Source organism: Mus musculus, chromosome 11 (assembly GCF_000001635.26).
Source record: "Mus musculus strain C57BL/6J chromosome 11, GRCm38.p6 C57BL/6J".
In the NCBI taxonomy this organism is placed as follows: Eukaryota; Metazoa; Chordata; class Mammalia; order Rodentia; family Muridae; genus Mus; species Mus musculus.
The window spans coordinates 79,440,841-79,468,527 of NC_000077.6; the positions used below are offsets into that span (position 1 = coordinate 79,440,841).

The 27,687-nt window shown below is 39.3% G+C and overlaps 1 protein-coding gene across 9 annotated transcripts in view; it reads left to right on the top strand.

Moving 5' to 3' along the window:
• The window catches only part of Nf1 (neurofibromin 1), a 242,020-nt gene that overhangs the window by 101,251 nt on the left and 113,082 nt on the right, over positions 1-27,687 (top strand). For 7 of the 9 annotated variants that reach the window (XM_006532442.4, XM_006532436.4, XM_006532438.4 and 4 more), the window contains 14 exons: positions 8-257; positions 789-862; positions 1,051-1,134; positions 2,929-3,369; positions 3,760-3,899; positions 4,184-4,306; positions 4,876-4,959; positions 5,966-6,082; positions 6,644-6,825; positions 7,285-7,496; positions 12,963-13,124; positions 13,259-13,362; positions 17,931-18,066; positions 22,393-22,455. In XM_006532442.4, the coding sequence (XP_006532505.1) occupies positions 8-257; positions 789-862; positions 1,051-1,134; positions 2,929-3,369; positions 3,760-3,899; positions 4,184-4,306; positions 4,876-4,959; positions 5,966-6,082; positions 6,644-6,825; positions 7,285-7,496; positions 12,963-13,124; positions 13,259-13,362; positions 17,931-18,066; positions 22,393-22,455 (2,172 nt within the window). The remainder of the gene's footprint in view (positions 1-7; positions 258-788; positions 863-1,050; positions 1,135-2,928; positions 3,370-3,759; positions 3,900-4,183; positions 4,307-4,875; positions 4,960-5,965; positions 6,083-6,643; positions 6,826-7,284; positions 7,497-12,962; positions 13,125-13,258; positions 13,363-17,930; positions 18,067-22,392; positions 22,456-27,687) is intronic. The other 2 variants (XM_006532440.4, XM_006532441.4) reach the window with 1 other exon arrangement.

Sequence of the window (27,687 nt, forward strand, 5' to 3'; positions counted from 1 at the left end):
CTCCCAGGATAGCACAGCAGGGTGCAGTGGAACCCCACCTATATGCCGACAAGCCCAGACCAAGCTAGAAGTGGCCTTATACATGTTTCTGTGGAATCCTGACACTGAAGCTGTTCTGGTTGCTATGTCCTGTTTCCGCCACCTCTGTGAAGAAGCAGATATTCGATGTGGGGTAGATGAAGTGTCAGTACACAACTTCTTGCCCAACTATAACACATTCATGGAATTTGCCTCAGTCAGCAATATGATGTCAACAGGTAAATGTGGCTCTTTTTTTTTTTTTTTTCTCTTACTCTTTTTAACCATGTTACTTTGACTGACATCTAATTATTTTTACAGTGGAGTCTATTTAAAGAACAGTTTGAAAGTTTTCAGGACAAATTCATACGGTTTACTTGAAATCCTTTTCTGAACAAGGTAGATGTAATTCAGTGACATTTGAAATTTACTGAATTTTTAATATTCAAACTTATTGGTAACTGGCACTGTAAGTTGATGTTAGTTATAGATTATAGAAATTACTCTGCTTGAATTATAAATGGGAAGATTTTAAACACCTAGGCATATATTTCCATAAACATAGGTGGGAAGATGGCTGTTTTATGTTGTAGACCTTTTGGAGTTGGGGATCAATGAATACTCTTGCAGAGGTTGGTGAGAGCACGTGCTCACCTCGATCATCAGAATCATTTGTTTCATTCCTTCACTCTACTCTGTGTGTGGGGCAGGCTCCCAGATGTGAAGATGGCTCTAAACACTAACTGGGTTTGCTTGCTGTCTTTGCTTAGGAAGAGCAGCGCTTCAGAAAAGAGTGATGGCCCTGCTAAGGCGCATTGAGCACCCTACTGCAGGAAACATTGAGGTATGGCCTCAGCAGCTGCAGCACCTCCCCCTCCCTATGTTACTGTTAGCTATGTGATCAGAACAACTTGAGAAGCAAAGCTGAGTTATGTGCATATTACAAGTAGGGTATTCTCAGAACCTGCATTACATGTTGACTTTGAATTCACCCCTAAAGTTGCTCCCTAGTGATAATTGACTTCATTTTAGGCCTGGGAAGATACACATGCAAAGTGGGAACAGGCTACAAAACTAATCCTTAACTACCCAAAAGCCAAAATGGAAGATGGCCAGGTGAGTTGTTTTTTTCAGTGAATTTTTGTGTATTAATAGATCTGTTGCTTCACTTAAGTAATCCTTGATGAGCTACGAAGAGTAGGATATTATATGGAGTTGTTTTAAGAATACCTGTGGTCTGTCTGTCTGTTTGCCTACTCTTGTAGATATTAGCCACATGTATCTGTTAGAATGTCACTTTTAACTCATTTAATTAAACAAGTTAGACTTACTTTTTCAATTTTATAGTAGCCAAGGTTCAGTATTTATTTACTCAGTTGGATAGTAGAGATGTAAAAGGTTACATGACTACAGGAATATTAAATATCTCTGCTAGAAACCACTTAGTTGAGAGACCAGTTACTCATTGATGTTCTTTGTCCTTTGTTGAAGTATTCAAAGAACGTTTAGAAAAGATCTAATAGCTGTAGATAGAGAAAGAGAATATTTCTAAGAATTCTCGTAACGTGTGTTTGCTTTGAGACAGGATCTGGTTATTTACCTTTGCTGCCTAGAACTTAAAGTATAGAACAGGCTGTCCTTGCCCTTGCAGTGATCCTCCTGCCTTAACTTTCCAAAGCTGGGGTTACAGAGGTGTGCCTCCCTGTCTGGCTCATTATGCTGTATTCTTAGATACTCTAATTAAAGGGGCTGCTGAGCACATAATCGAGCGCACTTTAAGGTTGAGTGCAATTTTAAACTTTGGACATTTTATTTAACTATTATCATCAAGTGAATCATTTTATTCAGCAACTACCACCAATTCTCTATTACCCTAGAAATTAAGAATTAACTGGTTTGTGTATAACTAATTTGTATTACTATACTGCTTTCATTATCAGGTCTTTGAGACAAACTGTTTATCCTCCAATTGCTGTTTTTCTTGTTATGGTCACTTAGAGCAAGTAAAAGTTGTTTTGAGGAAATAATACAGCCTTAGTCATGAAAGTTTTTCTTTTGAGGGTGGGAGTGTGGGTGTTGACTGTTTAAATCAGCATAGAATTCATATACTGTAGAGTTATCTTTCATAAGGTGGTCAACCTAATGATTGTTTTTAGTATAGTCACAGAATTCTATAACTGTCAGTTTATACACAATCAATTTTAGTACATTTTCATGCTCTCACAGAATGCCCCCTCCCACCAAACCTGCTCCCCATTAGCTATTTCTAGCTCTAACTTGCTGTATTTCCTACCTCTCTGTCTCTACCGCTCCAGCCTTGAGTAGCTGCTAATCTATGTTCTATTTCTACAAAATTACCTTCTCTGAGTATTTTGTCCAATGGAATCATAGGTGATATGGGCCTTTGTGACTAGCTTTTTTTCTCCTTAAATTGTTTAAGGTTCATCACTACACATCAGAGATTTTTAAAAAGGAATTTGACACTTCAGGGTGATTTTATTCTAGCTATGACAAAAATGTATTAAGTGGCTCTCTAATGTGTGTATGGTAGGGATTAGAGAGATGGCTCAGTGTTTAAGAGCACTGGTTGCTCTTCAGAGGATCTGGGTGTGAGTTCTAGCACTCACATGATAGCTTAGAATGGGTTGTAACACTAGTTCCAGGAAATCTAACATCCTCCTTTATTTAGCTTTTAGGCATGCACATGGTACACATATATACATACAGGCAAAACATTTATACACATAAAACTAAAATTAAAAAATAATAATGTATGTGGTAGTTTCAAGTTTTTTTTATTATTATTATAAAATGTACCTTTCCTACTGGTAGAAATGGATAAGAGTAATTTGTAAGATTTTTATTCAGTCTATGTTGAATTCATGCTTTTCACAAAAATGTTGTGTTTAGGCTGCAGAAAGTCTTCATAAGACCATTGTTAAGAGACGGATGTCCCATGTCAGTGGAGGAGGCTCCATAGACTTGTCTGACACAGACTCCCTGCAGGAGTGGATCAACATGACTGGCTTCCTTTGTGCCCTTGGTGGGGTGTGCCTGCAACAGAGAAGCAGCTCTGGCCTAGCGACATACAGCCCACCTATGGGCGCTGTCAGTGAACGCAAAGGGTCTATGATTTCTGTAATGTCTTCTGAAGGGAATATTGATTCACCTGTCAGCAGATTTATGGACCGGCTTCTGTCCTTAATGGTGTGTAACCACGAGAAAGTGGGGCTTCAGATACGGACCAATGTTAAGGACCTGGTGGGTCTGGAGTTGAGTCCTGCTCTGTATCCAATGCTGTTTAACAAACTGAAGAATACCATCAGCAAGTTTTTTGACTCTCAAGGACAGGTGACGTCTTCTCCACTTTGTTTTTTACCTTTCTTTATGAATATAATAATAGTTTGAAATAAATCAAGACTGTTTCTTTCAAATTATTTAAATTATAGACCAACATGATAATTCACTTACAACTTTAAAACCTTTCATAATTACAGAAAAAAAATCATGTAACCTAGGGATCAACTTGCTTCTAAAGAACTCAGGCCTGTGGGTATGCCTGGAGTTAGGAGTCTTGGCTGTGTGCCTCGTACCTCTGTGTATCTGTGTGTTTGTTTACTTGCCTGTAGTGTGCCTGCGTGTGATGGTTACATCAGTTTCATTGCCCTGATAATGGTTTCTGTTCATTGATGTTAGATCGCTAATGGGCTGTTTTTTGGTTTTGTGTGTGTGTGTGTATAGGTATTACTAAGTGACAGCAATACTCAGTTTGTAGAGCAAACCATAGCCATAATGAAAAACCTACTGGATAATCATACTGAAGGCAGCTCTGAGCATCTGGGACAAGCGAGCATTGAGACAATGATGCTAAATCTGGTCAGGTAAGCATTCTGTCCTGAATCACAGCAGAGTCTTGTTTTAAGAGGTAAGACCTCGTATGCCCTGATAATGGGGATGATGAAGTAGTTTGCCATTGTTTTACTACAGACCCAGTGTGACTATGGCAATAAGATAATCAGAAGTTGTATATGTTCCTACCTAAGTAAAATTTAAATATTATTCACGTCTAAAATTACATTTACTTAAGTTTACTTAAAGATTAAATTTAGAATACCTTATCTTTTGTCCATATCTGATCATTTTTTTTAATTCCATGTTTAATTAGATACGTTCGTGTTCTTGGGAATATGGTCCATGCAATACAAATAAAAACAAAATTGTGTCAGTTAGTTGAAGTCATGATGGCAAGAAGAGATGACCTCTCGTTTTGTCAAGAGATGAAATTTAGGTGAGTTCTCAGAAGAGCAAAGCAGGGTCTTGTAAGTATTATGTTAAACAAAGTGTAGAAAAGTAGCAGAGCTTTTTGTGTGGGGAGGGGAGGGAGGTACATATTTGTGCATATTTGTTTTTTCTGATTATTCTTAACCAACTTTCTCAAAGCTCTGTGCCCACAAGCATTTGTTTTTCTGTTTTGTTTTCAGTCTTTCTTTTTTTAAAAATTCTCTCCTTTCCTGGAACTAATTAATTTATGGTCACTAAAAGTTTCTGTTTCCACATTGCAAAGGGACAGTGCAAAGAACCAGCATCTGAATTGTATCTGTGTCCTTCTGACTTTTATTCCATCACCCCTGATAGCGGTATCTGTTGTATAAAGTCACCCTAGCCCCTCAGCTGTTTTCACTAGTAGAGCGCTGTTTTGGTTCTCAGCATATGCCTACAGTTCCTTCAGTCAGAAAGCCAAGGCAAAAGTTCAGGGCCAATCTGGGATATACAACTATATGATAAAACTTTTGTCTAAATAATCAGTAAACTATGTGTTAAAAACTTACTTGTTCTTTTCCTTTTTTCATTCTGCAGGAATAAGATGGTAGAATATCTAACAGACTGGGTTATGGGAACATCAAACCAAGCAGCAGATGATGACATAAAATGTCTTACGAGGTAAAATAAAACAGAACAAAATGGACAGAGAGAGAGGTGGGGAGGGGAAGGAAAACGGAGAAGGAGAGAGGGAAAGAGGCGGTTTTTAAAGTTCTATCATGTTTTACTTTACTCATGAAAACCAGTACAGAGATAGCTGCTAGGTGTGTTAAGTTGTTTTGTAGGTGGTAAGCTTTTGCATTTGAGATATTTAAAGTTCCTTTTATTATTTTACTGGAAGGACTTTTAGTTGAAGCATGTGAGGTAGTCTTAGGAAAGTGGTATTAGCTTAGGAAGTATGGTTAACAGTTATTGAGAGAAGATACATAAAGCATTAGGCTGTATTACTTTAGATAAAAACATTGATTGAGGAACATAATTATGAGTCTTTGTAAGGCATAATTGCGTACATGCTGTAATGACAGATGCTTGATATATATCAGAAATGGTAACTGTGATTGGATGATAATTTCATCCATTTTTTGTTCAGGTATGACTTGGTAATATGTACTATTTACTGATTGGTTGATTAATTGAGTTTCTTCTATCATCATCATCATCATCAATTTATCCATTTGGCCACTTATTTATTCGTTTATTTATTGATGGTTTTTCAAGACAGTTTCTCTGTGTAGCCCTAGCTGTCTTGGAACTCATTCTGTAGTCCAGGCTGGCCTAGAACTCAATGACCTACCTGCCTCTCTACCTCTGGGGTGCTGGGATTAAAGGCGTGCACCACCATTGCTTTTTCATTTTTATATTGTGATATTGGAGCTTGAACCCAAGACTTGTAGATGCTAAACTGGATTACATTCTTAACCCCATAATTTTGATTTAATGAAGATATTATGCTTAAGATTACTTATTCGTAAGTTTCCCCACCAGTTTTAGGTCTTTGTGTGTGTGTTCTGAGCTTAGTATATTTACTGATGTTATTTAGGTTGTATTTATAGTTTACTAAGTGAAGTAGAGAGCGCCTTAGTTTCCTGTCTAAAAGGCTCATAGTTTCTAAATGACTTTTTTTTAGAGATCTGGACCAAGCAAGCATGGAAGCAGTAGTTTCTCTCCTCGCTGGTCTTCCACTGCAGCCCGAAGAAGGAGATGGGGTGGAGCTGATGGAGGCCAAATCACAGTTATTCCTTAAGTAAATGTCAGCCGCCAAAAAACAGCACAAAACACAAATACAGCTTTCTCCCTCCCACAGCAGTGTAACCAAAGTAGCTAAATATTATATTTAAAAGTAGACCTAATTGCTTCTAATTTTGGCCATTGACTGCTCTCATGAAAATAACATGTCTACTTGTGAAAAGACAGAACCAAGATAGAAAAATAATTTGTGTTGTGTTTTTTAAAGAAAACAGTGGGATAGTTGAAATTTTCCTTGTAATGAATCTAGATTGCCTGTTAAGTCATTTAAAATGACAATGTCTAACTGGTTTGGACCATGAGTTTTGTAGCTAAATATTAAAACTGACTTTTGCCAGCAGACAAGGTGCATTTTCTGTGCTTATGTCAGGAATGAACACTGTACTTTGTCAGGATAAAATAATGCTACCAGCAACTCAATAATGAGCCACGTTGACTTCTGACCCCAGTATTATAAAAGCAGATGCTTACAGTGGCCCACATAATCATTCAGAATGGATGGTTAGCTTGCTGGTTGGTGTGGCCTTCATGGTGTAAGGTCAGTCTCTGTATTTTCCAGGTACTTCACATTATTTATGAACCTTTTGAATGACTGTAGTGAAGTTGAAGATGAAAATGCACAAACGGGTGGCAGGAAACGTGGCATGTCTCGGAGGCTGGCATCCCTGAGGCACTGTACAGTGCTTGCAATGTCAAACTTACTCAATGCTAATGTGGACAGTGGACTCATGCACTCCATAGGTGAGATCAAATGAAAGCTACATAAAAAACTGGCCTAGCATGGTGCACAACTTGAATCCCATTAACCAGGAGGAAGGAACAAGAAGATCTCTATGAGTTCAAGGTCAGCCTGGTCTACACAGTGAGTTCCAGGACAGCCAAGGCTACCAGTGACCCTGTCTGTAAACAGACAAACAAGCAAGCAAGCAAACAGAACCAAAGCAGAAATATAAAACCTAGAGAGCTGGGTGGGAAGGGTGGCTCAGTGGTTTACAGCACCGGCTGGTCTTCCATGGGACCTAGGTTTAATTTCCAGGCCTCTGTGGTAACCAGGCATACATGTGATTGATACCCAGACATTAGGCATGCAAAACACTCATAGACATAAAACATAAAAATCTAGAGTTGACATAACATGCAAAATGAAAATTGCTTCAGCCAGGCTGTGGTGGTAAATTTGCATCTGTCTATCCTCATCAGGCTTAGGTTATCACAAGGATCTTCAGACAAGAGCTACGTTTATGGAAGTTCTGACAAAAATCCTTCAACAAGGAACAGAATTCGATACACTTGCGGAAACGGTGTTGGCAGATCGATTTGAGAGACTTGTGGAACTGGTCACAATGATGGGAGACCAGGGAGAACTCCCTATAGCTATGGCTCTTGCCAATGTGGTCCCTTGTTCTCAGTGGGTAAGTTTATTGAGAAAGTAGGGTAATAGAATGCTTGACATACAGCTAGTGCTTCAAAATAAGTATCCTCAGAAGTGTTTATTAAGTGAATTGACAAAATTTAAGAACTGGAAAAAATTACATAATGGAGAGCTGAGACTGTAGCTCATTGGTAGAATGCTTTCCCTAGCACCACAGAAAATCCATCATGATTGTGCTTGCCTGTAATCTCAGCAGCTTGGAGGGTGAAAGCAGGAGGTTCAGAAGTTCAAGGTCCTCTTTGTTAATAGTGAGTTTCAAGCCAGTTAGAGCACTGTAAGACTGTCTAAAAAAATAATTAACCAACTTGAGTCATTAAACCTTTTTTCTTAATGTGTTTTGCTTCTAACTATTGAGAAGTGGTTGGTACTCCTACCCCTGACTAGTTCTTTCTTTCCAACCCAGTGACAAACGTTCATGGAATCACCAATGGGAAGAAATGTAAAACAGCGTTGTCTCTTATCTTTACGTATATATAAAGTAATAGTTAACCTAACTATTAGTTGTTAATAGTACTAAATCTATAATCTGCGATTTGTGCTCAATAACTATCTCTGCCTTACACACCTTAATTTTTACTTGAAGTATTACATTACATTTGAAATTTGCATTTGAAGGCATGCTGGATGTGGTGGACACACTCATAATTCTAGCACGTAGCAAGTGGAGGCAAGAGATAGAAGACTCATAAGTCATCGACGGCTACAGAGCAAGTTCAAGGCCAGCTTGGGCTGTATAAGTCTGTGTCTCCAAACAAAATGGACTGATAAAATACCATAGAAATACATGACTATTTGTCCGTCTACATTTATTTTGTATTCTGGGGATTGCTGTCAGGGCCTTACTTGTTAGGCAAGTGCTTTATCACTGAGTTGCACCCTCTGCCCATCAAACTACAACATTCTTGGTAATACATTTGAAAACTTTGAGGAAGCTTTTGTTCATTTTCATTTAAAAAAGCCATGTTGATCCCTATATTTTTGCTCATGCCTTTAGTCCCAGCATGGGGAGGCAGAGGCAGGCAGGTCTACCTGATAAGTTCTAGGCCAGCTATAGCTTACCTAGTGAATCCCTGTCTTCCCCCCCCCCCCCACACACACACACTTTCTTAAAGTCGTATGGTTTATTTTATCAAAAGAGGAAGGAAGGAAGAAAGCAAGGAAGGAAAAGAAAAAAGACTTTAGTAAGAGTAAACTTCTAATTACTAAAATAATTTTTTTTTTTTGCCTAAAAACTGTAATGAGAGGGTGAGGAACTGGAAACTGGTTCAGGAGTCTTTCAGAAGACTGGGGTTGGATTCCCAGCTCACATGGTCACTTCACAACCACTTGTAACTCCTGTTTTAGGGGACTGGGTGCTCTCTCTGCCTCCCTAGGCAAAGCAACCATTTACATAAAATTAACAACAGAAATGAAGGAACCCACCTGTAGCAGAGGCTGGAAGGGCGGTTTGGTGCTTAAGAGTGTCTGCTGCTCTGTAAAAGAAGTGGAGCCGAGGTCCCAGCACTCCCAACAGCACCAAAGGAGAGGTGCTACTCATGTGCACGTGCGTTGAAAATACACAGTTAAAAACAGAGAGCCTGTGAGATCATGGTTTTTGTATCTAAAAATAAAGCTCATATTTTTTGCCCTATAACCCTGCACTTTACCTGGGCCCTGCCTTAACTGTCTTCAGCTGATGCTGAGGCTCTTCTGTGTACTCATCTCAAATGTGATAACTGTTTCTGCCCTAGAGTACCCTTGCTCCTGCTTTCTAAAATACTTCTGTGGTTGCTTTGATTTGATTCAATTCGGTATTAGTAAAATTATTTAACATGAGCTCTATCGTCTTAGCAATTTTGTTGGTTTGCTTACTTGCTTTATGACAAGAGATGGTCTCACCTTGTGGGCTCTGGCTGACCTGAAGCTCACTGTGTAGACAGGATGGCTTCCGACTAGAGATCCTTCTGCCTCTGTTTTCCAAATGCTGGGGGCACAGGCAGCATCTCCACAGCTGACTCACTTACAATTGTACTTTTATGCCCATTTATTAGAGTACTCCTAAATTATTTTCTTCAAACCTAAAATTTTTCACACATCTTCAAATGTATTATCAGTAAATATTATGAACTTTTTAGCATTTAACTGTAATTAAAAGTCATTTAGTAGTTTTCTTAATGAAGAGTGAAGGTCTGATGATGCAACCTAGTGGTAGAGTTCTGGTCTAGCACGCATGAGACCCTATTCTTGATCCCTCCTAACACAAGAAAACAACTGTTGATGTAAGTCTGTGAAGCTCTGACTAATATTTCTAAGCTTTATAGCACATGACTTAAAATACCTCTTTTTCTTCTTCTTCTTTTTCTTTTTCTTTTTCTTCTTCTTTTTTTTTCTTTTTTCTTTTCTTTTTTTTTTTTTTTGAGACAGGGTTTCTTTGTGTAATAGTGCTGGCTGTCTTGGACTTGATGTGTAGACCAGGCTGGCCTTGAACTCAAAGAGATCTCTGCCTGCCTCTGACTCCTGAGTACTAGGGTTAAAAGCATGCGCTACCATTCCTGGCTTGACTTAAAAATACCTCTTACGTATTTACTTTTTTGGAGATAGGATCTCTGGTGTAGCCTAGCTGGCCTGGAATTCATTGTGCAGAACTAGGATATAGCCTCAAATGCACAAAGTTTCTCTGCCTCCTGTTACAGGGGTTAAAGGCATCCAACATCATACCTCGCCTCAATTACTTAAAATTTTTTTTGAGATTTTATTTCATATAAATAGGTATTTTGCCTACATGTATGTTTGTGCACCATGTGTATAAAATGCCCAAAGGGGCCAGAAGTGGCTGTTAGATGCCCTGAAACTGGAATTAAAACAGTTCTAACTGCATGTGGGTACTGGGAATTGAACTTGGGTCCTCTCAAAGAGCAGCCAATGCTGCTAGTCCCCCAAATTATGTTTTTTCTTTGGCAATTTTGAACATATAAACAATCTCTCTTGATCACATGCACCAGTGTTTCTCAACCTTCTTAATGCTGTGACTCTATAATATAGTTCCTCGTGTTGTGGTGACCACCAACCATAAAATCACTTTCATTGCTACTCCATAACTGTAATTTTGCTATTGTTATGAGTAGTAATGTAAATATCTAATATGCATGATATCTGATATGTAACCCCTATGAAAGGGTCATCCAATTCTCAAAGGGGTCTCAACCCATGAGTTGAGAACTGCTGATATACCCGTGGCTCCCCACTTTCCCTCCCCTTCCCTTCCCTTCCCTTCCCTTCCCTTCCCTTCCCTTCCCTTCCCTTCCCTTCCCTTCCCTCCCCTCCCCTCCCCTCCCCTCCCCTCCCCTCCCCTCCCCTTCCCCCTTCCCCCTTCCCCCTTCCCCCTTCCCTCCTCTCCCCCTTCCCCCTTCCCCCTTCCCCCTTCCCTCCTCTCCCCCTTCCCCCTTCCCCCTTCCCTCCTCTCCCCCTTCCCCCTTCCCCCTTCCCCCTTCCCCCCCTCCCTCTCTCTTTCTTTCTTTCTTTTTTCTTTAAAAAAAGACAAGATCTCATTATGGCCTGTAACTTTTTTTTTTTTTAACTTTATCTGCATTTATTTGATGCTGAATTTATTCCCGGGCCTTGAGTTTTGTTTCTTCAGTTTCTTCCAGGATTTCTTTTTCTTCTGTGCTGCCTCTTCTTTGGGCTTTGGAACAATCTGTTGCTTCTCAGTGAGGATCATCTCAGTGTGGCAGGGGGAGCTCATGTATGGGTGAATTCGGCCAAGAGCTCTGTAGGTTTTTTCGGCACCCCTTAGGTTCCTTGTTCACCTGGCTGTGTTCAATGACTAGAGCATCCACGTCTAAACCCAGCATTCTTTTTTGGCCACCATCCAGCCTGTTTGGCCCACTGTTTGGCCTGGGCTGCACCTACCAACACCACCATTATTCCGCCAGAATGGCACACATTGCTTCTTTAAAGTGGCATCCTTCAGATACTTGGTGGCTTTGTGGATATGCATACCCTTGATGGCCTGGGCAGTTTCCCGAGTGTTCTTAAAGTGAACATGAAGGTTTGGACCTCTTGATTTGCGTGATTTTGTGGGGTTTTTTTGGGTCAAGAGAGTAGCAAACCATCTTCACAGGTCTCTTCTGGCCGCTTACAGGAAGAGTAGCTTGGAACTTTTTAAAAGAAAAACAAAACAAAACAAACAAAAAACTCAAGACCAACCTTATTAGCAGAGCTGTTGAGGAATCACGGATATCTACTAACAATGTGGTGGGTTTTTCTCCTTGTAACTCTTACGTAACTCAACCTGGCCTCAAATTTCCACTCTTCTGCCTTTACTTCCTCAGTTCTGTGATTACAAGTGTGTACTATCACTTTCTCTAATGAAATTAGTTAAAAATTTAATTTGATTATGTAAATACATGTTTTAAAAGCCAGCTGTTTAGAATTTTGGGGGTTTAGGAGAAAGGATGAGAGTAGAAAGGCATTTACTATGGGGCCTAAAAGCAACAGCTACTGCTGTCTCTCTTTACTATTGTGCTGGAATTGAAACAGCTGACTTTCTGTGCTAGAAAAGCTCCCCCCCACCCCCTCCCACCCCCGCTCCTGAGCTGGAGCCCAAGCCCGGCAACTTCAGTTTGTCCCTAAATTCTTATCCTTTTTTCTTAACTCATAATGGAGGGGAGATGTCAAAGATGTATTGTGTAACTACAGGGGGCTTCTGGGGTATTTATAGTTTGGATTATTCAATTTTTTCCCTTACTCCAGTGTCTTGTTCTTAGAATCTTGGGACCAGGCCAGGCTGAGGGCAGGGCTCTGGACCATGATGGACTTTAGTACTGTTTGAAGGTTGAGGGCTCTTTTTTTATAGCTACTGGTATTTTCTTTGTCTTCTCTCAATGTTGGGTTTAACAGTGAATTACAGTTTTAATAATTGTAAAACAAAACAAAAAACCACAAAAACTTTAAGGAATTTGGAAAGGATGTTGTACAAATAATAGAACTGTTAGCCTCAATCCTAACTCTAGTTGTATGTAAATCTGACTGGATTTTGGGTTTTAACTATCTAGCCGACCCCCTCCATTCTGATTTTTAAATAATCCCTTAGTATTTGCATTTTTGTTGTTTATTTTGGCCTTGGTCATATTGTATTTAATCATTTCTAAGAATACAGTTTGTTCAAAACGAACACTTATTTTATGATGTAATTTAGCCAGATCCTGATGTCTTTCTGCCTTGCCTTCTGGTAAAGCCTTAAATCTCTCATCTTTCACTAGTTAATTTTTAGCATTAGCAGCTATTAGAAACAGGTATTAAAAGTCATCTTTAATAGACAAAGGTAAATGTTAGGAATAATAAGTTATTGTTTACCTTGATTATTATGAGTTTTAGATCTGCCTTTTTTCTATCCTTTTACAAAATTTTAAATCTACCTAAGAGAAGTAAAATTGTTCACAGAAACACAATTGTGCTTTGTTACCAGGATGAGCTGGCTCGGGTTCTGGTCACTCTGTTTGATTCCCGGCATTTACTCTACCAGCTGCTCTGGAACATGTTTTCTAAGGAGGTAGAATTGGCAGACTCCATGCAGACTCTCTTTCGAGGCAACAGCTTGGCCAGTAAGATAATGACATTCTGCTTCAAGGTTGGTGTCATTGACTTTGTGTGCACACGTGCACTAGGTTTGTTGAGAAGAAACTTAGAGACTGTGTGGAGGGATTATGTTTTAAATGTAGGATGTGTGGCTGTGGCTATTGGCCTGACTGTGTGTTTCTTTAGGTGTATGGTGCTACTTACCTACAAAAGCTCTTGGACCCTTTATTACGAGTCATCATCACATCTTCGGATTGGCAACATGTTAGCTTTGAAGTGGATCCTACCAGGTTTGTCATCTTGTCACAGTTGCTCCCTCACTCCTCCCCAGTACTGCATGAGGTCACCTTTATCTCATGTTCCTGTCCTTGGTTTTCTGGTGGTTTTCATGAAGACGATATGTCACTGTGTAGCCCAGCCTGTCCTTAAACCTGTGCTCTTCCTGACGTGGCTCACTCTCCTGGGGCTATAGCCCTTCTCTTCACTTTTAAAAGGTTTGCAGTTTTTACACTAAAGGTTATATGCAAACATCTTCCTTAAAGAATAAAAACATTAATAGATATCATTAAAGGCATCATTGATTACCACCTATGGATACCGTTGTGGTTTACTCCGGTCTGTCCTTTTCCCATTCTTTTGTATAAACATATATGTAATTTTAGAAGATGTATACTTTATTGTAATTGCTTAATTTTAAAAGGTAATAAAAATAAATCTGTGGTTTACAACCCAATTCTTTTGGTTTGGTCATAGGCCTTAGATCTTTCTGTGGAAGTGGATGAAGATTGCTGTTACTCTTTTATACTGCTGCACAGTATTAAGTAGTTTAGCGCTGTTACTGTTTGTGCAGTGCAGTAGCATAGCCTTTGACTTTGCCATAACTTCCTTATTATTGGGGTTTTGAAACAGGATCTCACAGCATAATTGTGGCTGTCCTGGAGCACGCTATGTAGACGAGGCTGGCCTGGAACTCGCAGAGATCCACCTGCCTCTTCCCCTTAAGTGCTACAGTCATATGCTACCACACCCAGACCAACGTCCTTATTAGTATTCTAACATTGTCTTTTCCACACTCAAGCTGTTTGCAGTGGAAATGATTTTTCTAAATGTAAATGGGGCTTTTTGTTTCTTTGTTTTGTTTTGGTGATGTTGATAATTGTATTTGAGCCCTTCTACATGCTAGGAAGTGCCTAGCCACTAAGCCTATTCCCAACCTTAGCAGAAATCTTTCTGATGCTTATTTTGTGAGACATCAGCAGCAGTCTGCTCTTGTCAGCAAAATGCAGCACAGATTGTTGCTTCATCTGAACCACCTTTACCTCACTCACCGTGTTCATTTCATAGTCACTCTAAGCTCCAAGGAAAAGTACATAGTTTTAAATGTTCTTGCACAAGGTCCTATGGGATTAGAGATACCTAATTAATTATGTTTCTTATGTCTGTTTTTAAGAAATATTATTTTGTGTATGTGCTTGATATATGTTTGCGGTATACATGTAAAGGTCAGAGTATACTTCCAAGAATCAAACTCAGATCAACAGGTTTTCTTGGCAAGTCTCTTTATACATTGAGCCATCTTGCCTACTCAGTCCTTCATTTCTGACCATGATAAAAAATCAAGAAGGCAGACTAAGCATATGGCTAATGGCTGAGTGGTAGATAACTTGCCTAGTAGAATGAGCCCTTGGTTCCTTCCATCCTCAGCAAAACACACACACACATACACACACACACACACACACACACACACACACACACACACACACACAGTTCCTTCCATCCTCAGCAAAACACACACACACACACACACACACACACACACACACACACACAGAGTTCCTTCCATCCTTAGCAACACACACACACACACACACACACACACACACGCACGCACGCACGCACGCACGCACGCACGCACGCACACACAATCTAAGAAGATATAAGGAAGGGAGACATCCATAAATCAGCTGTAACTTTCATTTTAGATAAAAAATGACTTTCGAGGGGTTGGAGAAATGACTCACTGATTAACAGCACTTGATGTTCTTCTAGGGGACTTCTCTCTCTTCGGTTCCCAACATCCATATCAGGTGGCTCATAGCTACCTATCAGTGCAGTTCCAAGGTATCTCCTGGCCTTAGAGGGCACCTGAATGTGTGGCATGCATTCACACAGATTCACACATATAAATGAAACCCTTTAGCTTGGAGAAAGAGACCTTAGATCCCCAGGTACATAGGATTGTTTACACTTGAGCCTGTGACCCACTCTGACAAGTCAAGATTTTGAAAGTCTACTCTCTATGTTCACAGGAAGAAAAAGTGGCTAAGAATTCTGAGGGGCTGAGGACATAGTTCAGTGATGGATGCTTGACACAAATGCAGAAGGCTTTGGGTTAGCTCCCTAGGGAAAGCTGGAAATAGAAAAGAAAAGGAAAGGAGGGGAGGGGAGAGGAGAGGAGAGGGGATGTGGGGGAAGATACAGGGCCAGAGGAACAAGAGGAAGAAGTGAGAGACAGATTGGCTGAAAGAAAGAAAAACACCTAGCACAGGTAGTTTAGATTGTGTTTGGCTTTTGCCATTCTGGGAATCAAACTATGGGCTCACATATGCTGTAGAAGTTTTCTGCCACTGAGCTACATCTCTAGCTGTCAATAACTTGTCAGAGAGCTGAGGTCCCAAGGCAAACCACCATTCCAAAACTTGTGTAGAAACAGCTGAATACAGAGTGGCAGAGCTTACCACAGGAAAGAGCTGCTGGAGCCAGTAACTAGTAGGGGTGCTTAGACCATAATTAGTGGACTTGCTTAAACATTAGACTTAATGGGGCCCAATCTGAAGGGGCTACCCCACCTTTACTTCAAAGGCTTGCTGAGTTTCCAGGAGGAAGGTGAGAGAAACAACCTTTGTGCTTTGGACAGGTGAAACAGAATCATTTCAAATATGCTCATTGGATTCTGTTATTCCTAACCAACATATGTTTCAAGAGAAAAACACTCTTTCCTAGCCTTATCTGACCTAGAGAATGGGCTTTTAGCTACCTTTGACCTTCCACCACACCCACAGCCTTTCTGTCTCACATATGGAGAAAGATATGGACAAAAGCTGTCCTTCTGAAGGATTTAAGGACTTTGAAGTTCTGAGACTTTGGCCCAGCATACAACAACGGAGCTAGAAACTTAGAGCATTAAACAGATTGTCAGAAGGGGAGGAGAATATTCTAAACTCACACGTTAGGATGTTCAAGGGAGAGGAGGGCATTAACGCGGGTTCCCTGGGCAAGCACAAGTCCCAGATCCCATGTGAGCAGCCTGCAGGGTAGCCTGCTGGTTATTGCCTCCTCCCTTCCGACGCTTGATGGGGCCTTGTGGGGCAGTGAGAGCCAGTCCTCAAGTCCTGAGTTCTAGATGGAGCAGTTCTGTTGCTTTAGTCTTTTAATCCAGGTGAGGCTTCCGTGAGTGAGTGAGCGAGCTGTGTTTGCATCAGTTCCACTCCAGCTTTTCCTGGCTTCCTCCAACTGCCTACTGGCAAATGTAGGAAGCCATTTAGAATTGTTTTACTCTGTGTGTGTGTACATGTACGTGCACACACGTGTGTAAATTTTTATATGCACATGACCTACTTCATCCAATTACATTGCCCTTATTTGCATATGTTTAGGGCTGAAAAGTTAGGATTGAGGTCTCGTTTTGAAATAAAATAGCAATACCAGGAAAAAAAAAATCTGGGTCTCCCCCCCTCAGTACCTATCGGTTGCCTGTAGTTCTTCTAGAAGTGGAACCTTGTTAAAATCTCCTCCCATTCACAGAGGCGTGGGCACGGTATTGTCTTTGCAGGTCTCAAGCAGGCAGCCTGAGAGTTCATGAGAGCATTCCTGGTTTGTTGAAAAGACACTGTTAAGCAGTAGTTGACCAGGTCCTCATGTTTTTTACAGTCAGTCCCCCTTTTCCTTGATGTTTCCTGAGCCTTAGGCATAACGTTGTGTTATACCTAAGGCATAACCAGACAGCCCATGCTCACTGACTTAGTCTCTGCGTTTTGACCACTTGTAGTTCTCTCTAATAACCTCAAAAACTGTGGACTGATCCCTACCTACTAGATTAGCTAAGGTTGAGCATCCAGAAGTCAAAAAGATTCTAAGAGCTAAAGCTTTTTGAACATGGTGCTGGCACTCACTAATGTTGACATTACCGGCATGAGCTCAGTCTGAAGGCCACACTGTGGTGGAGAGAGGCCTGACGCCTACAAGTTGTCCTTGAGCCTGCCTCTGCCTGCCTGCCTGCCTGCCTGCCTTTCTGTCTGTCTGTCTGTCTGTCTTTCTGTCTCTCTTTGTCTCTCTCTCCATACAAATGAGTAATCTAAAAAAATCCACAAAAAATTCTCAAATATGTAAGTAATATCTATGGCTGTTTTTATGTTAAATTCTGGTTTCCTCCAGATTGTTTTTGTCATGGTTGCTGTTGTATTTTTGTAGTTTTGAATGGGTCCTGTACTCCATGCTGGCCTCAAACTTGCTACCAAACTAAGAATGACCTCAAGGTCATTCTTTTAGTCCTCCTGTGGGCACCTTCTGAGTTTTGGAATTTCAATTTTGGGTTTGTTAGTTTGTTCTAGAGACTTGGCCATTACTGTATAGTTGAGGCTGGCCTCAAACTTATGGCTGTCACTGTCTCCTTATGAATATTGAGATTAGTGGGAGCCATGCACTTGCTGTTATAACTGCTCCTTTTCTTTTCTTTTCTTTTCTTTTCTTTTTTGTAGCAAATTTGTTGTTTATTTCAGTGAGGATCAGGTCTTGTGAGGGGTGATTTTTGTTTCAATAGTCATGTATGTTTGGTTTTCCCTTTCCTTTGTTACAGGTTAGAACCCTCTGAGAGCCTTGAGGAGAACCAGAGGAACCTCCTTCAGATGACAGAGAAGTTCTTCCATGCCATCATCAGCTCTTCCTCAGAATTCCCCTCACAGCTTCGAAGTGTCTGCCATTGTTTGTACCAGGTATGATGAAAGTTGGAGATTGCCACTCTAAGTCCAAAGCCAACTGAGAGGAGTGTCGTGTGCAGAGTCAGCTGCTGACCATCATTTGGACACGTACTATAATTAGGATAGAGAGGTAGCTAAGTAGGTAAGAGCACGGCTGCTCTCACAGAGGACCCAGGTTTGGTGTCCGGTACCCACATGGTGGTTCACAACCATCTTTAACTCCAGTCTCAGGGGAGCTCGGGCTGTCTTCTGACATCTTCAGGCACGGGGCATGCATGTGGTGCATATACATACAATCAGGCAAAACACCTACACACAGAGGATAAAATAAACCTAAAAATCAATCTGAACGAGCTATCATTAGATTGGCGTCACATTTTCTTCAGAGATATTTAAAGAACTTTAAGGAAAATAAATTAGCCTTCCTTGTGTTGAAAGCAACTAATAATTCACTATGTGTACTGAAATGAGGTATAGTATGCATTTTTGCTTATCTTTTGCCTAAATTACTTACAGGAACTTTCCCACTGGAGGCAAGTTCATTGCTTTTTTGCAGTATAAATGATTTGAACTGTAATTTTGGCTTCTCCTATTAAGAGATCACTGGTTTATCTCCTGTTTTCTCAGGTTAGGCTAATTGTCATATGTATTTTATGTAGAGTACTGCTTGTAAGATAGAGACCACACCATGCAGTAGCTAACAGACTTTTTAACCCAGTCACAGCAGATAGTGCTGCTAAATTTAGATGTCCACAAAGATTCTTTCTGTGTTGAAAGAACAAGGCCTGTGTTCTTCTGTAACTTCTGATTTTGAATTGAGTATGCAGTTTTAGGAATAATTTATTTATTCCGAGGGATTGCCTATAAATCTGTATTAATTTTTCAAATAGGGAAAAGAAAACCCAGCATAGGTCCTGAATTTTGGAATAAGGGTACAAAAAGGAAAGGACTTACACATTTACCAGAACTCATGCATTTCTCTGACTTTGCAGTATTTTTTTTTCTTTTTTCTTTTCTTTTTTTTTTTTTGGCTTGCAGCTTTAGTTGCTTAGAGACATTAACATCATCAGTGAAACACCATTTAAAAAAGCTGCATGAGGCTGCTATGTGAGTTTTTCTCCATTGCTATTTTAAAAGATATATCTCAGTGTCTATAAAAAGAAAACTTTGCATACATAAAAATATGATAAAATATACTTAGCATTCAGTTACTGGACGTGTTGTGACTTTACTGCGTTTTCAGAAAGCTCTGGGAAGCTTAGGAGGCTCCACATAGGTCATCCACCTAGTCGGGTGTGCAGCTACAGGGTGGGTTAACTAGACTGTGGTGGGTCATCCCCCTAGTCGGGTGTGCAGCTACAGGGTGGGTTAACTAGACTGTGGTGGGTCATCCACCTAGTCGGGTGTGCAGCTACAGGGTGGGTTAACTAGACTGTGGTGGGTCATCCCCCTTGTCGGGTGTGCAGCTACAGGGTGGGTTAACTAGACTGTGGTGGGTCATCCCCCTAGTGGGGTGTGCAGCTACAGGGTGGGTTAACTAGACTGTGGTGGGTCATCCCCCTAGTGGGGTGTGCAGCTACAGGGTGGGTTAACTAGACTGTGGTGGGTCATCCCCCTAGTCGGGTGTGCAGCTACAGGGTGGGTTAACTAGACTGTGATGGGTCATCCCCCTAGTGGGGTGTGCAGCTACAGGGTGGGTTAACTAGACTGTGGTGGGTCGTGCTGATTACACTGTTTGCCACTAGACTTTAATAAAAACTCTTCATGTGGCTGTTCCCATAATGAAAAATGTATTTGTATCATCAGCAAACTTGGGCACCAGTTTGAGAGCACTATACTAGTAAAGTAAAAAGAATTGGACACTTAATAAGTATGTGGGAAATATTTCATTAAGGAATAAATTTTATCATTTCTACACATTTAAGTAAGCAGGATTCTTGCCAGCCTTCCTAGTTAGGTTTGTAAGGAACCATGAACACAAGGAAGTGCTGACTGGTGGCTCACTCTGTGCTACCCTGCGCTGTGCTGCTTAGTGCGCACTTGACAGCAGTCTGCATTGCCTGCACTGCAGTTACCACATTAAAGCTTCATGGAAACACCATGCAGATGTTACTTACGTAAGCATTACTTTGTAGTGGGTAAAGTTAGTGCAGACTACCATGGAGCAGAGGTTTTGTTGTAAGATTTTTTTTTTTTAATGAGCAAATATTACAGTGACCAAAGACAAAGATAGAAATAAAAAAGCTTCAGACCCAATGCATTTTTCATTGAGTCTCTGGTCTCTGTCCTTAACTCAGCTTCCTCCCTCCCTCCAGATCTCCCTCCAGATCTTCCTCCCCCCCTCCCTTCCTTTGTTCCTCTTTGGGCTTTGCTTGCCCTTGTAGCTTTGGCAGTGACATAATGGCACCCTTGTACTTTTATGCTCTGCTGGGAAGGATGGGAACCCATTTTTTCTTTTTCTTAGTAAACATAGCTCCTTTGAGGATTTACTGGGGAAACTTTGGAAGCTAAGTGAGTATATTGCTAGCTGATTTTTACTTGAGTTCAGATTTGGTTTTTCAGGCTTTTTTGTATCTTGTAATCAGCTCTATATATTTTCCTTCTTAGAAAAGATGGTTAATGCTATGTAACAATAATACATAATACAATAATAGTTATAATATGTATGACAGATTTATTTTTTGTCTCTTCTAACCTTCTTTATTTTTTATTAGATATTTTCTGTATGACAGATTTATAATTAAATTTTTTTCATATACTATTTCTTTTCTTTCTGATAAATTTGGAACAAAGAGAAAATAATTTCTAGAGTGAATGTTCAGTTCTGGTGAGAAAGATGGGAAATAGCTACTGTGATCTTAAGTAAGCATTGTCTTTCCCACTTCACGTGAGGTTATATATGTGTGTTAAAGCTCAATGGTAGCTGCATACCATAATTGAAAAAAATCTGGATATTTACATGGTTATATTTTGTAAACTGCCTTAAAGCCTGAAGCAAAGCACACTGAGATGAGCTTTTACCTCTGCTTCCTAGGCCTAGGATGGTGCTGGCGTCTAGGTATACAAGAGCTGCTAGATGGATGGGTGGATGGTGGGTGGATGGTGGGTGATGGGTGGATGGATAGATGATGGGTGGATGGTGGGGGGATGGTGGGTGATGGGTGGATGGTGGGTGATGGGTGGATGGATAGATGATGGGTGGATGGTGGGTGGATGATGGGTGGATGGTGGGTGATGGGTGGATGGATGGATGAATGGGTAGATGGATTTAAAACTGAAGGGTTTCAATATCTTAGAAATCTAGATCAAAAATTTGTATTATGGTTAGTGTCTTTTTTGCCCAGGTTTGCCTTGAACTCTTGATTTTCTTCCATTCACCTCCCAAAGGCTAGGATTACAGGCATTTACCACCATAACTGGCTCTTATCCTAAGTTTTTAAAATATTAAAAAAAATAGTTGGTATAATCTAATCAGAAGTTTTAACTTTGAAGAAGTCTTTATTCTAGAGATGGAGCTGTGGTGAGACTGACACCTGTGTGGGTTCACATGGATGGTTTGGGCTTTTGCATGGGAGAGGGCAGTCTGGTAAATCGCCATCCATAATGAATGACATTTTAAATCAGATTTAAATTTGAATCTACAATATTATCTTCAATTTCTTAACTTTGGTATTAATAAACTTTTTTTCCTAGTTGATGCTAACATTCTTTTTCCAAATACAGCGGCTTTCAATAAACTTAGCACCATTTCAGGGATCACTCTGTGGGCATTGGAAGATGTGAGATTATAACAGCACTCCATTTAAAAGATGGAGTTCAGAGTCTCTAAACTTTGTTTTCTGCATATCTATCCATTTAATTTTTTATTTAATAACATAATTAACTGCTAGGTGTTGGAAAAATAACTCTTAAGTCAATTGAAGGATACACAGAGAAGTATTTTATATATCAGAAAAAATTATGTAGACACAATGTTTACAGTGTGTGGTCTACTTCATAATAAATATTTTAAGTAAAATTTATCAAAAGCTAGGAATTGACTCAAGTATAAATATTCCTGAGATTGCTTGAGGACAGCTTTTCCATGACTTATAGCCAGAAATAGTAGACATGATTGGGTCTCACCATTTCTTGCTGTTTATTTTATGCTTGGCTTAAAAGTGTAATAAAAATTAAAATCCAGGATTAAACTTCATCCCTCAAAATTCAGTTGATTTCTGCCTTTCTGTTGGTTCCATTTGTGTTACATTTTACCGTGAAGTTTGTGTACAAGCCAACATTGTTTTTGTTGCTGTATGTAGCCGGTGCTGTGACTTGTTTGTGCTCATCTCTGTTCTGTAGGCAACTTGCCACTCCCTACTGAATAAAGCTACAGTAAAAGAAAGAAAGGAAAACAAAAAATCAGTAAGTTTGGAGAACTTTTTATTAGCTGTTTCTTTCGAAGCAAACCCCAAATCTTTGCTATTTGTTAAGAACATCTTCACTTCAGCTATTTGACCTTCACTGTGAAATCATTCTACTAATTCTGGCACAAAATAGCTCTCATTTCGATTAACCCTGGAATTAAGTTACATTGAAACATTCTCTGTGTTCCTTTGGTTTGATTTACCCCAAAGGTATTTTTTTGTGCATTGATTTATTACATTGAATATCCTTGATCTAATTTTATTGTTATTTTTAAAATTATAAATGAATGCGAAAGAAACTTAATTTCAAGGCCTTAGGGGATGCTGACTGTCTTCATTCTTGCTTCTCGTTTGCGGGTCATGTGAGTGGTTTCTTTTTCTAGAAACAAAAGCATTTCTTGATAAATACATTGTGGGTAGAAATGTGACCTTCTCCTGTCCCAACAGACATTAAATTCAGGACGCACATGCTAGAGCTACCAAAACCAAGGATCATTTCCTAACTCTAATCTCAAAGTTACTAAGTTTTAATGTTTACTCCTTATATTTTTACCTTGATAGTATCAGCCACCCCTGATTTAGACATTTGTGCTTAGATCATAGAAATTTTAATGCTGATGTTCCTTTTACCTTAGAGGAAATGCACATTACATCTCTGCAGTGAGGAGGAGGCTCAGTGAGGCCATGCTCACACAGGAGCCCACTGTGCAAACGTGACCTGAGTATATTGCCTGCTTCTGACTTGGCCGTCTTGTGAAAGGAAGAAAGTTATGATTGCCATAATTATTTTCTTCCTACGAATATCATTTGTTCACAGTATAACTTGCATTCATTTTTAAAATAACATCATCTGTGGATGTGACTTACCATTATCCAGTTTAGTCCTGTCTTTGTTCACTTAATCCAATTGATTATAGAGAATGATGTAATTAAAGAAAACCCCCAAAAAACAAAACAAAAAAAACCCAAAACAACCTTTCACAAGTTGTAGGGAGTTTTATTAAAAAGGAATAATTTAAAGTCATATTTGTCTGGTTTCATCTTTCATTTTCTACTTTTACATATAATAAAGCTTTACATTTATAATTGTATTCAAAATTCAGAACTAAATTAAACTTCAGAGACTCATACTTTTATTATGTCCATTCAGAATTTTCTTTTTGAGTGTACTATGTGAAATTGATCATCTCTGAACAAATGGATTGGATTGGATGGCTCTCCTGCTTAAAACATTTTCCTCTAATGCTTCAGCCTTCTAATTCTCAGCATTGTGGGTTTAACATTATACATCATCACTGTGGAAATTAATTTGCTGTTTCTAACATTCTTGTTTACTGTTACACTAATGTCATTGTGTAGCATAACATAATTAAAGTCAGGCTTTCTGTGTTTCTCTAGAGCATGTATTATAGCTTTCCTAACATTATTATGGTTTTATATAAAAATTCCTTGGAATTTTTTAGTAGATATTTCATATATGTATGAAATTTTGGAATGTATTTCTCAGCCCATGTGGCAGTCCTTAGGAAACTAAGGGGGTCTAATTGGCAGTACTTCAGAACAGATTCTATAGTATAAAGACATGCTAATCATTATAAATTTAGAATGTCATGTTTTGAAAGTTGTTTAACGGAATCTAATTCTTTCTCCTTTGAGAGCAAGCTGACCTCCTTTGTAATAAGTGAAAGAAAGTTTCGAGTTTGGGTGATTAGCTATGTTGACAGCTGATTCAGTTGATTGTACTCAACATAGTGTGTACTTAGATTACTGGAGCGGCTGCCTGCCTAACTCAAGACTTTCAGGATTTCACCATGTATAGCTAGTGATCCTCTGCTGATATGTAATTTATTATATGATTTTTGTAGTTCAACTTTACCTAGGGAAGAGTGTGTATGTGTGTATGTGTGTTAGGGGCAAGGGATAGCTGATCATTGACCTTACATGTAGAATATCATTTACATCCAAATTAGATTTTTATACACTTGGAAATAAAGAACAACATGCCAGGCATGGTGGCACATGCCTTTAATTCCAGCACTCAGAAGGCAGAGGCAGGCGGATCTCTTGAGTTGGAGACAACCTAGTCTACAAAGAAAGTTTCAGGATAGCCAGGCCACACAGAGAAATCCTGTCGCAAAATGCCAAAACAAAACAAAACAAACAAAAAACTTAAATATGTGGTGTTGGATAAAATTCCAAATTGATGTTAAATAGAAGTGAAAGAAAGAGTAGTCCTTTTATAAATTGACTCATGAAACTTTTTATACAGTATCTCTTTATTAATTTTAATTGTTAGGTTTTAGTTCCAAAAATATAGATATCACTGTCAAGGAGATACATATTTACAATATGTGAAACTTTTTCTTTTTCTTTTTTTTTAAGATTTACTTATTTTTTTATATATTTTATGCATATGAATACATCACCACTGTTTTCTTCAGGCACACCAGAAGAGGGCATCAGACCCCATTACGGATGGTTGTGAGCCACCATGTGGTTGCTGGGAATTGAACTCAGGACCTCTGGAAGAGCAGTCAGTGCTCTTAACCGCTGAGCCATCTCTCCAGCCCTGTGAAACTTTTTCTGAAACATGAAGTTTTGATAATATTTTTTAGAGATCTGGAAAGGGTTAAAAGTTATAGTACTTTCATATTAATTTTATAATACTCTTCTTAGAAGATAATTCAGACTTTCTTATGATCACAAGCTGAGTATTTTCAAATATAAACGAGGAGACAATGTAAGTTGTGCTTTTATAAGATCTTTATTTCTAGAGACAACGAGCAAGTAGCAAGTTTTTGTATTTTTAAAACAGGTCTTAAGTGCTATAAGCACCCAACAGACCTTCATAGCAGGCTGGCCTGAACTCAAGGCAGTGCTCTTACCTTCGTCTCTCCTTGCAGGGATTACATGTGAGAACTACCACACCCAACCTCTGAAACAACTACTTTCAAACATACATTATAAAGGCTGTGTGCAGCCATTGCTAATACTTATAAAGACACTTTCATAGAAGTTTAATAAACCAACTCCTTCCTTAAGGGCAAACTCTGATGTTGGTTGAGCCTATTAAAACTATTTCATGATTTTGGTGGGTTAAATTGATATTATTATTTTTAAAACAACCTGCCAAAAAGGGTTGGAGAGATGGCTCAACGATTAGGAACACTGACTGCTCTTCCAGAGGTCCTGAGTTCAATACCCAGCAACCACATGGTGGCTCACAGCCATCTGTAATGGGATCTGATGCCGTCTTCTGGGGTGTCTGAAGACAGCTACAGTGGACTCATAAAACAAACAACAACAACAACCCCACCCTGCTTAAGATAAAAGCACTGATGGACTAGGAGCATGACGTCCCTAAAGGGAGTGTTAGTCTTCTTCCTTCTTCATGATTTGCTCCCAAAACACTTCATGGTCTTGTTAGCTTACTGGTATTTTTGTCTCAGTTTGGAAATTCTAAATTTGGAAATTCTAAAAGAACTCCATGTCAACGTTGGTCTTTGCACATGTTGAAATTATATGATGAATCTGATATTTGCTTTTTTTTTTTTAATCAGATCTGAGATTCTAGTACCTCAAAAGTTTAAAAACTGTCCTAGAAAAGTAAACTTGAATTTTCTTAGTTTTATATGCAAAACTCTATTTCAGCTAAAAAAACACAGCTATATTTAGCCAACTCCCCAATTTCTCAGGATTTCCTAAGGTTCTCCCTGGGTGCTGTAAGCACACAAAAGAACTGTAACCCAGAGAAGCTCCCCGAGCCACGGCACCGTATACAAAGGGAACTGGAGCTCACAAACCTCTCTGAGCTCGTTCCTACGACTACCCCCCAAGGAATCATTTTCTGAAATCTTTTTCTAATTTTTTTTTTATCAGAAACAATAGAAAATTATTTTGAGATTTTTGGGCCTTGGGTAAGGACACATTTATGATACAACCCCTAGGGCTGGAGAGATGGCACAGTGGTTAAGAAAAACTGGCTTTTCTCCCAGAGGGCCAGGTTCAATTCCCAGTAACCATCTGTGATAGTAGTTCCAGCAGATCTGACACCCTCTTTTGGCCCCTGAGGGTATCAGGCTTGTAAGTGGTGTACAGACTTATATGCAGGCAAAATGCTCATATCCATAAAAAAAGACATAATAAATAAATACATAAATAAATATAGATAACACAAAGCACAAAGTGGATCAGAATAAAGTGAAATATTCAAGAGTTAATCTGCAGTTGAGTCTGTGAATTAAAGACAAATATTGACACCCAGTAAAGAAAAATAAAATGATAAGTACTTCTGCACATAAACCCTGTTTTCTCATTTCTCCACCCCAGGAGCCTTTGAGATGCAGGGTGTCCTTGTGTTCCCATTATTGTGAGTGCTACGGCTCCACTATCACAGTTAGCCACAGCAAATGAGAATAGCTTTTGACTATTGCATGTGTTCTTTTAAAAAAAGAAATATGTATATGGTCTATACAAAAATTAAATTCTAGGATAATTCAGTTTCCAAGTGTTAGCTTAAAATGGGAAGTATTAGGAAGAGGTCGAAGGGCAGCCAGTTCTATGCCATTGCCCCCTGTCTGGCGTGCCTGTTCCTTTGCATCCTATGCAGAACATTTTTGTTATAGAGAGAATAGGTCCGTTTACATTGCCTTCCTGTGACTTTTCAAGGAGAGCAGCTATTTCCTGGGCCCTGAAAGATTTTGTTTTGTTTTGTTTTTGGTTTTAATTTATTTTATTACTTGCTTGGCAGAAGAATAAATTGAGGTATGTGGAGCGTGGGGGATCTGTCTTCTGGTAGGATCCTTTTTTCTTTTAGGTTCCCAAGAGTTCCTGTTTCTCCTGTGATTTAAATAATAGGTAGGTCCTTATATTAGGAAGCATGCTTATGAAGAAAAGTGGCTGGCAGGAACATGGCTTGTAAGTAAGTTTTTTCACTCAGTAGAAATCTAAGCAGAGATGTGTATGGTAAGTTGCACTGAAATGTCAATTTTAACGGGTGTGCAAAGTGTTAGCTATTCCTCTTAGGAATAGAGTATGTAGGAGGTGCTGTTAGAAACTCAGCTCTTATAAAAGTCAACTGTACTTTTTATGTCTGTTGATGATAGAAAAATATGTTAACCTTTGTGTGAAATTAAGTCTACTTTTGTTGGCTATAATGATTATGAAGTAAAATCTTTTTTCAGGTTTCTTTGAGGAGATTTTTCTTCTCTTTTAATTGTGTCTTTAAAAA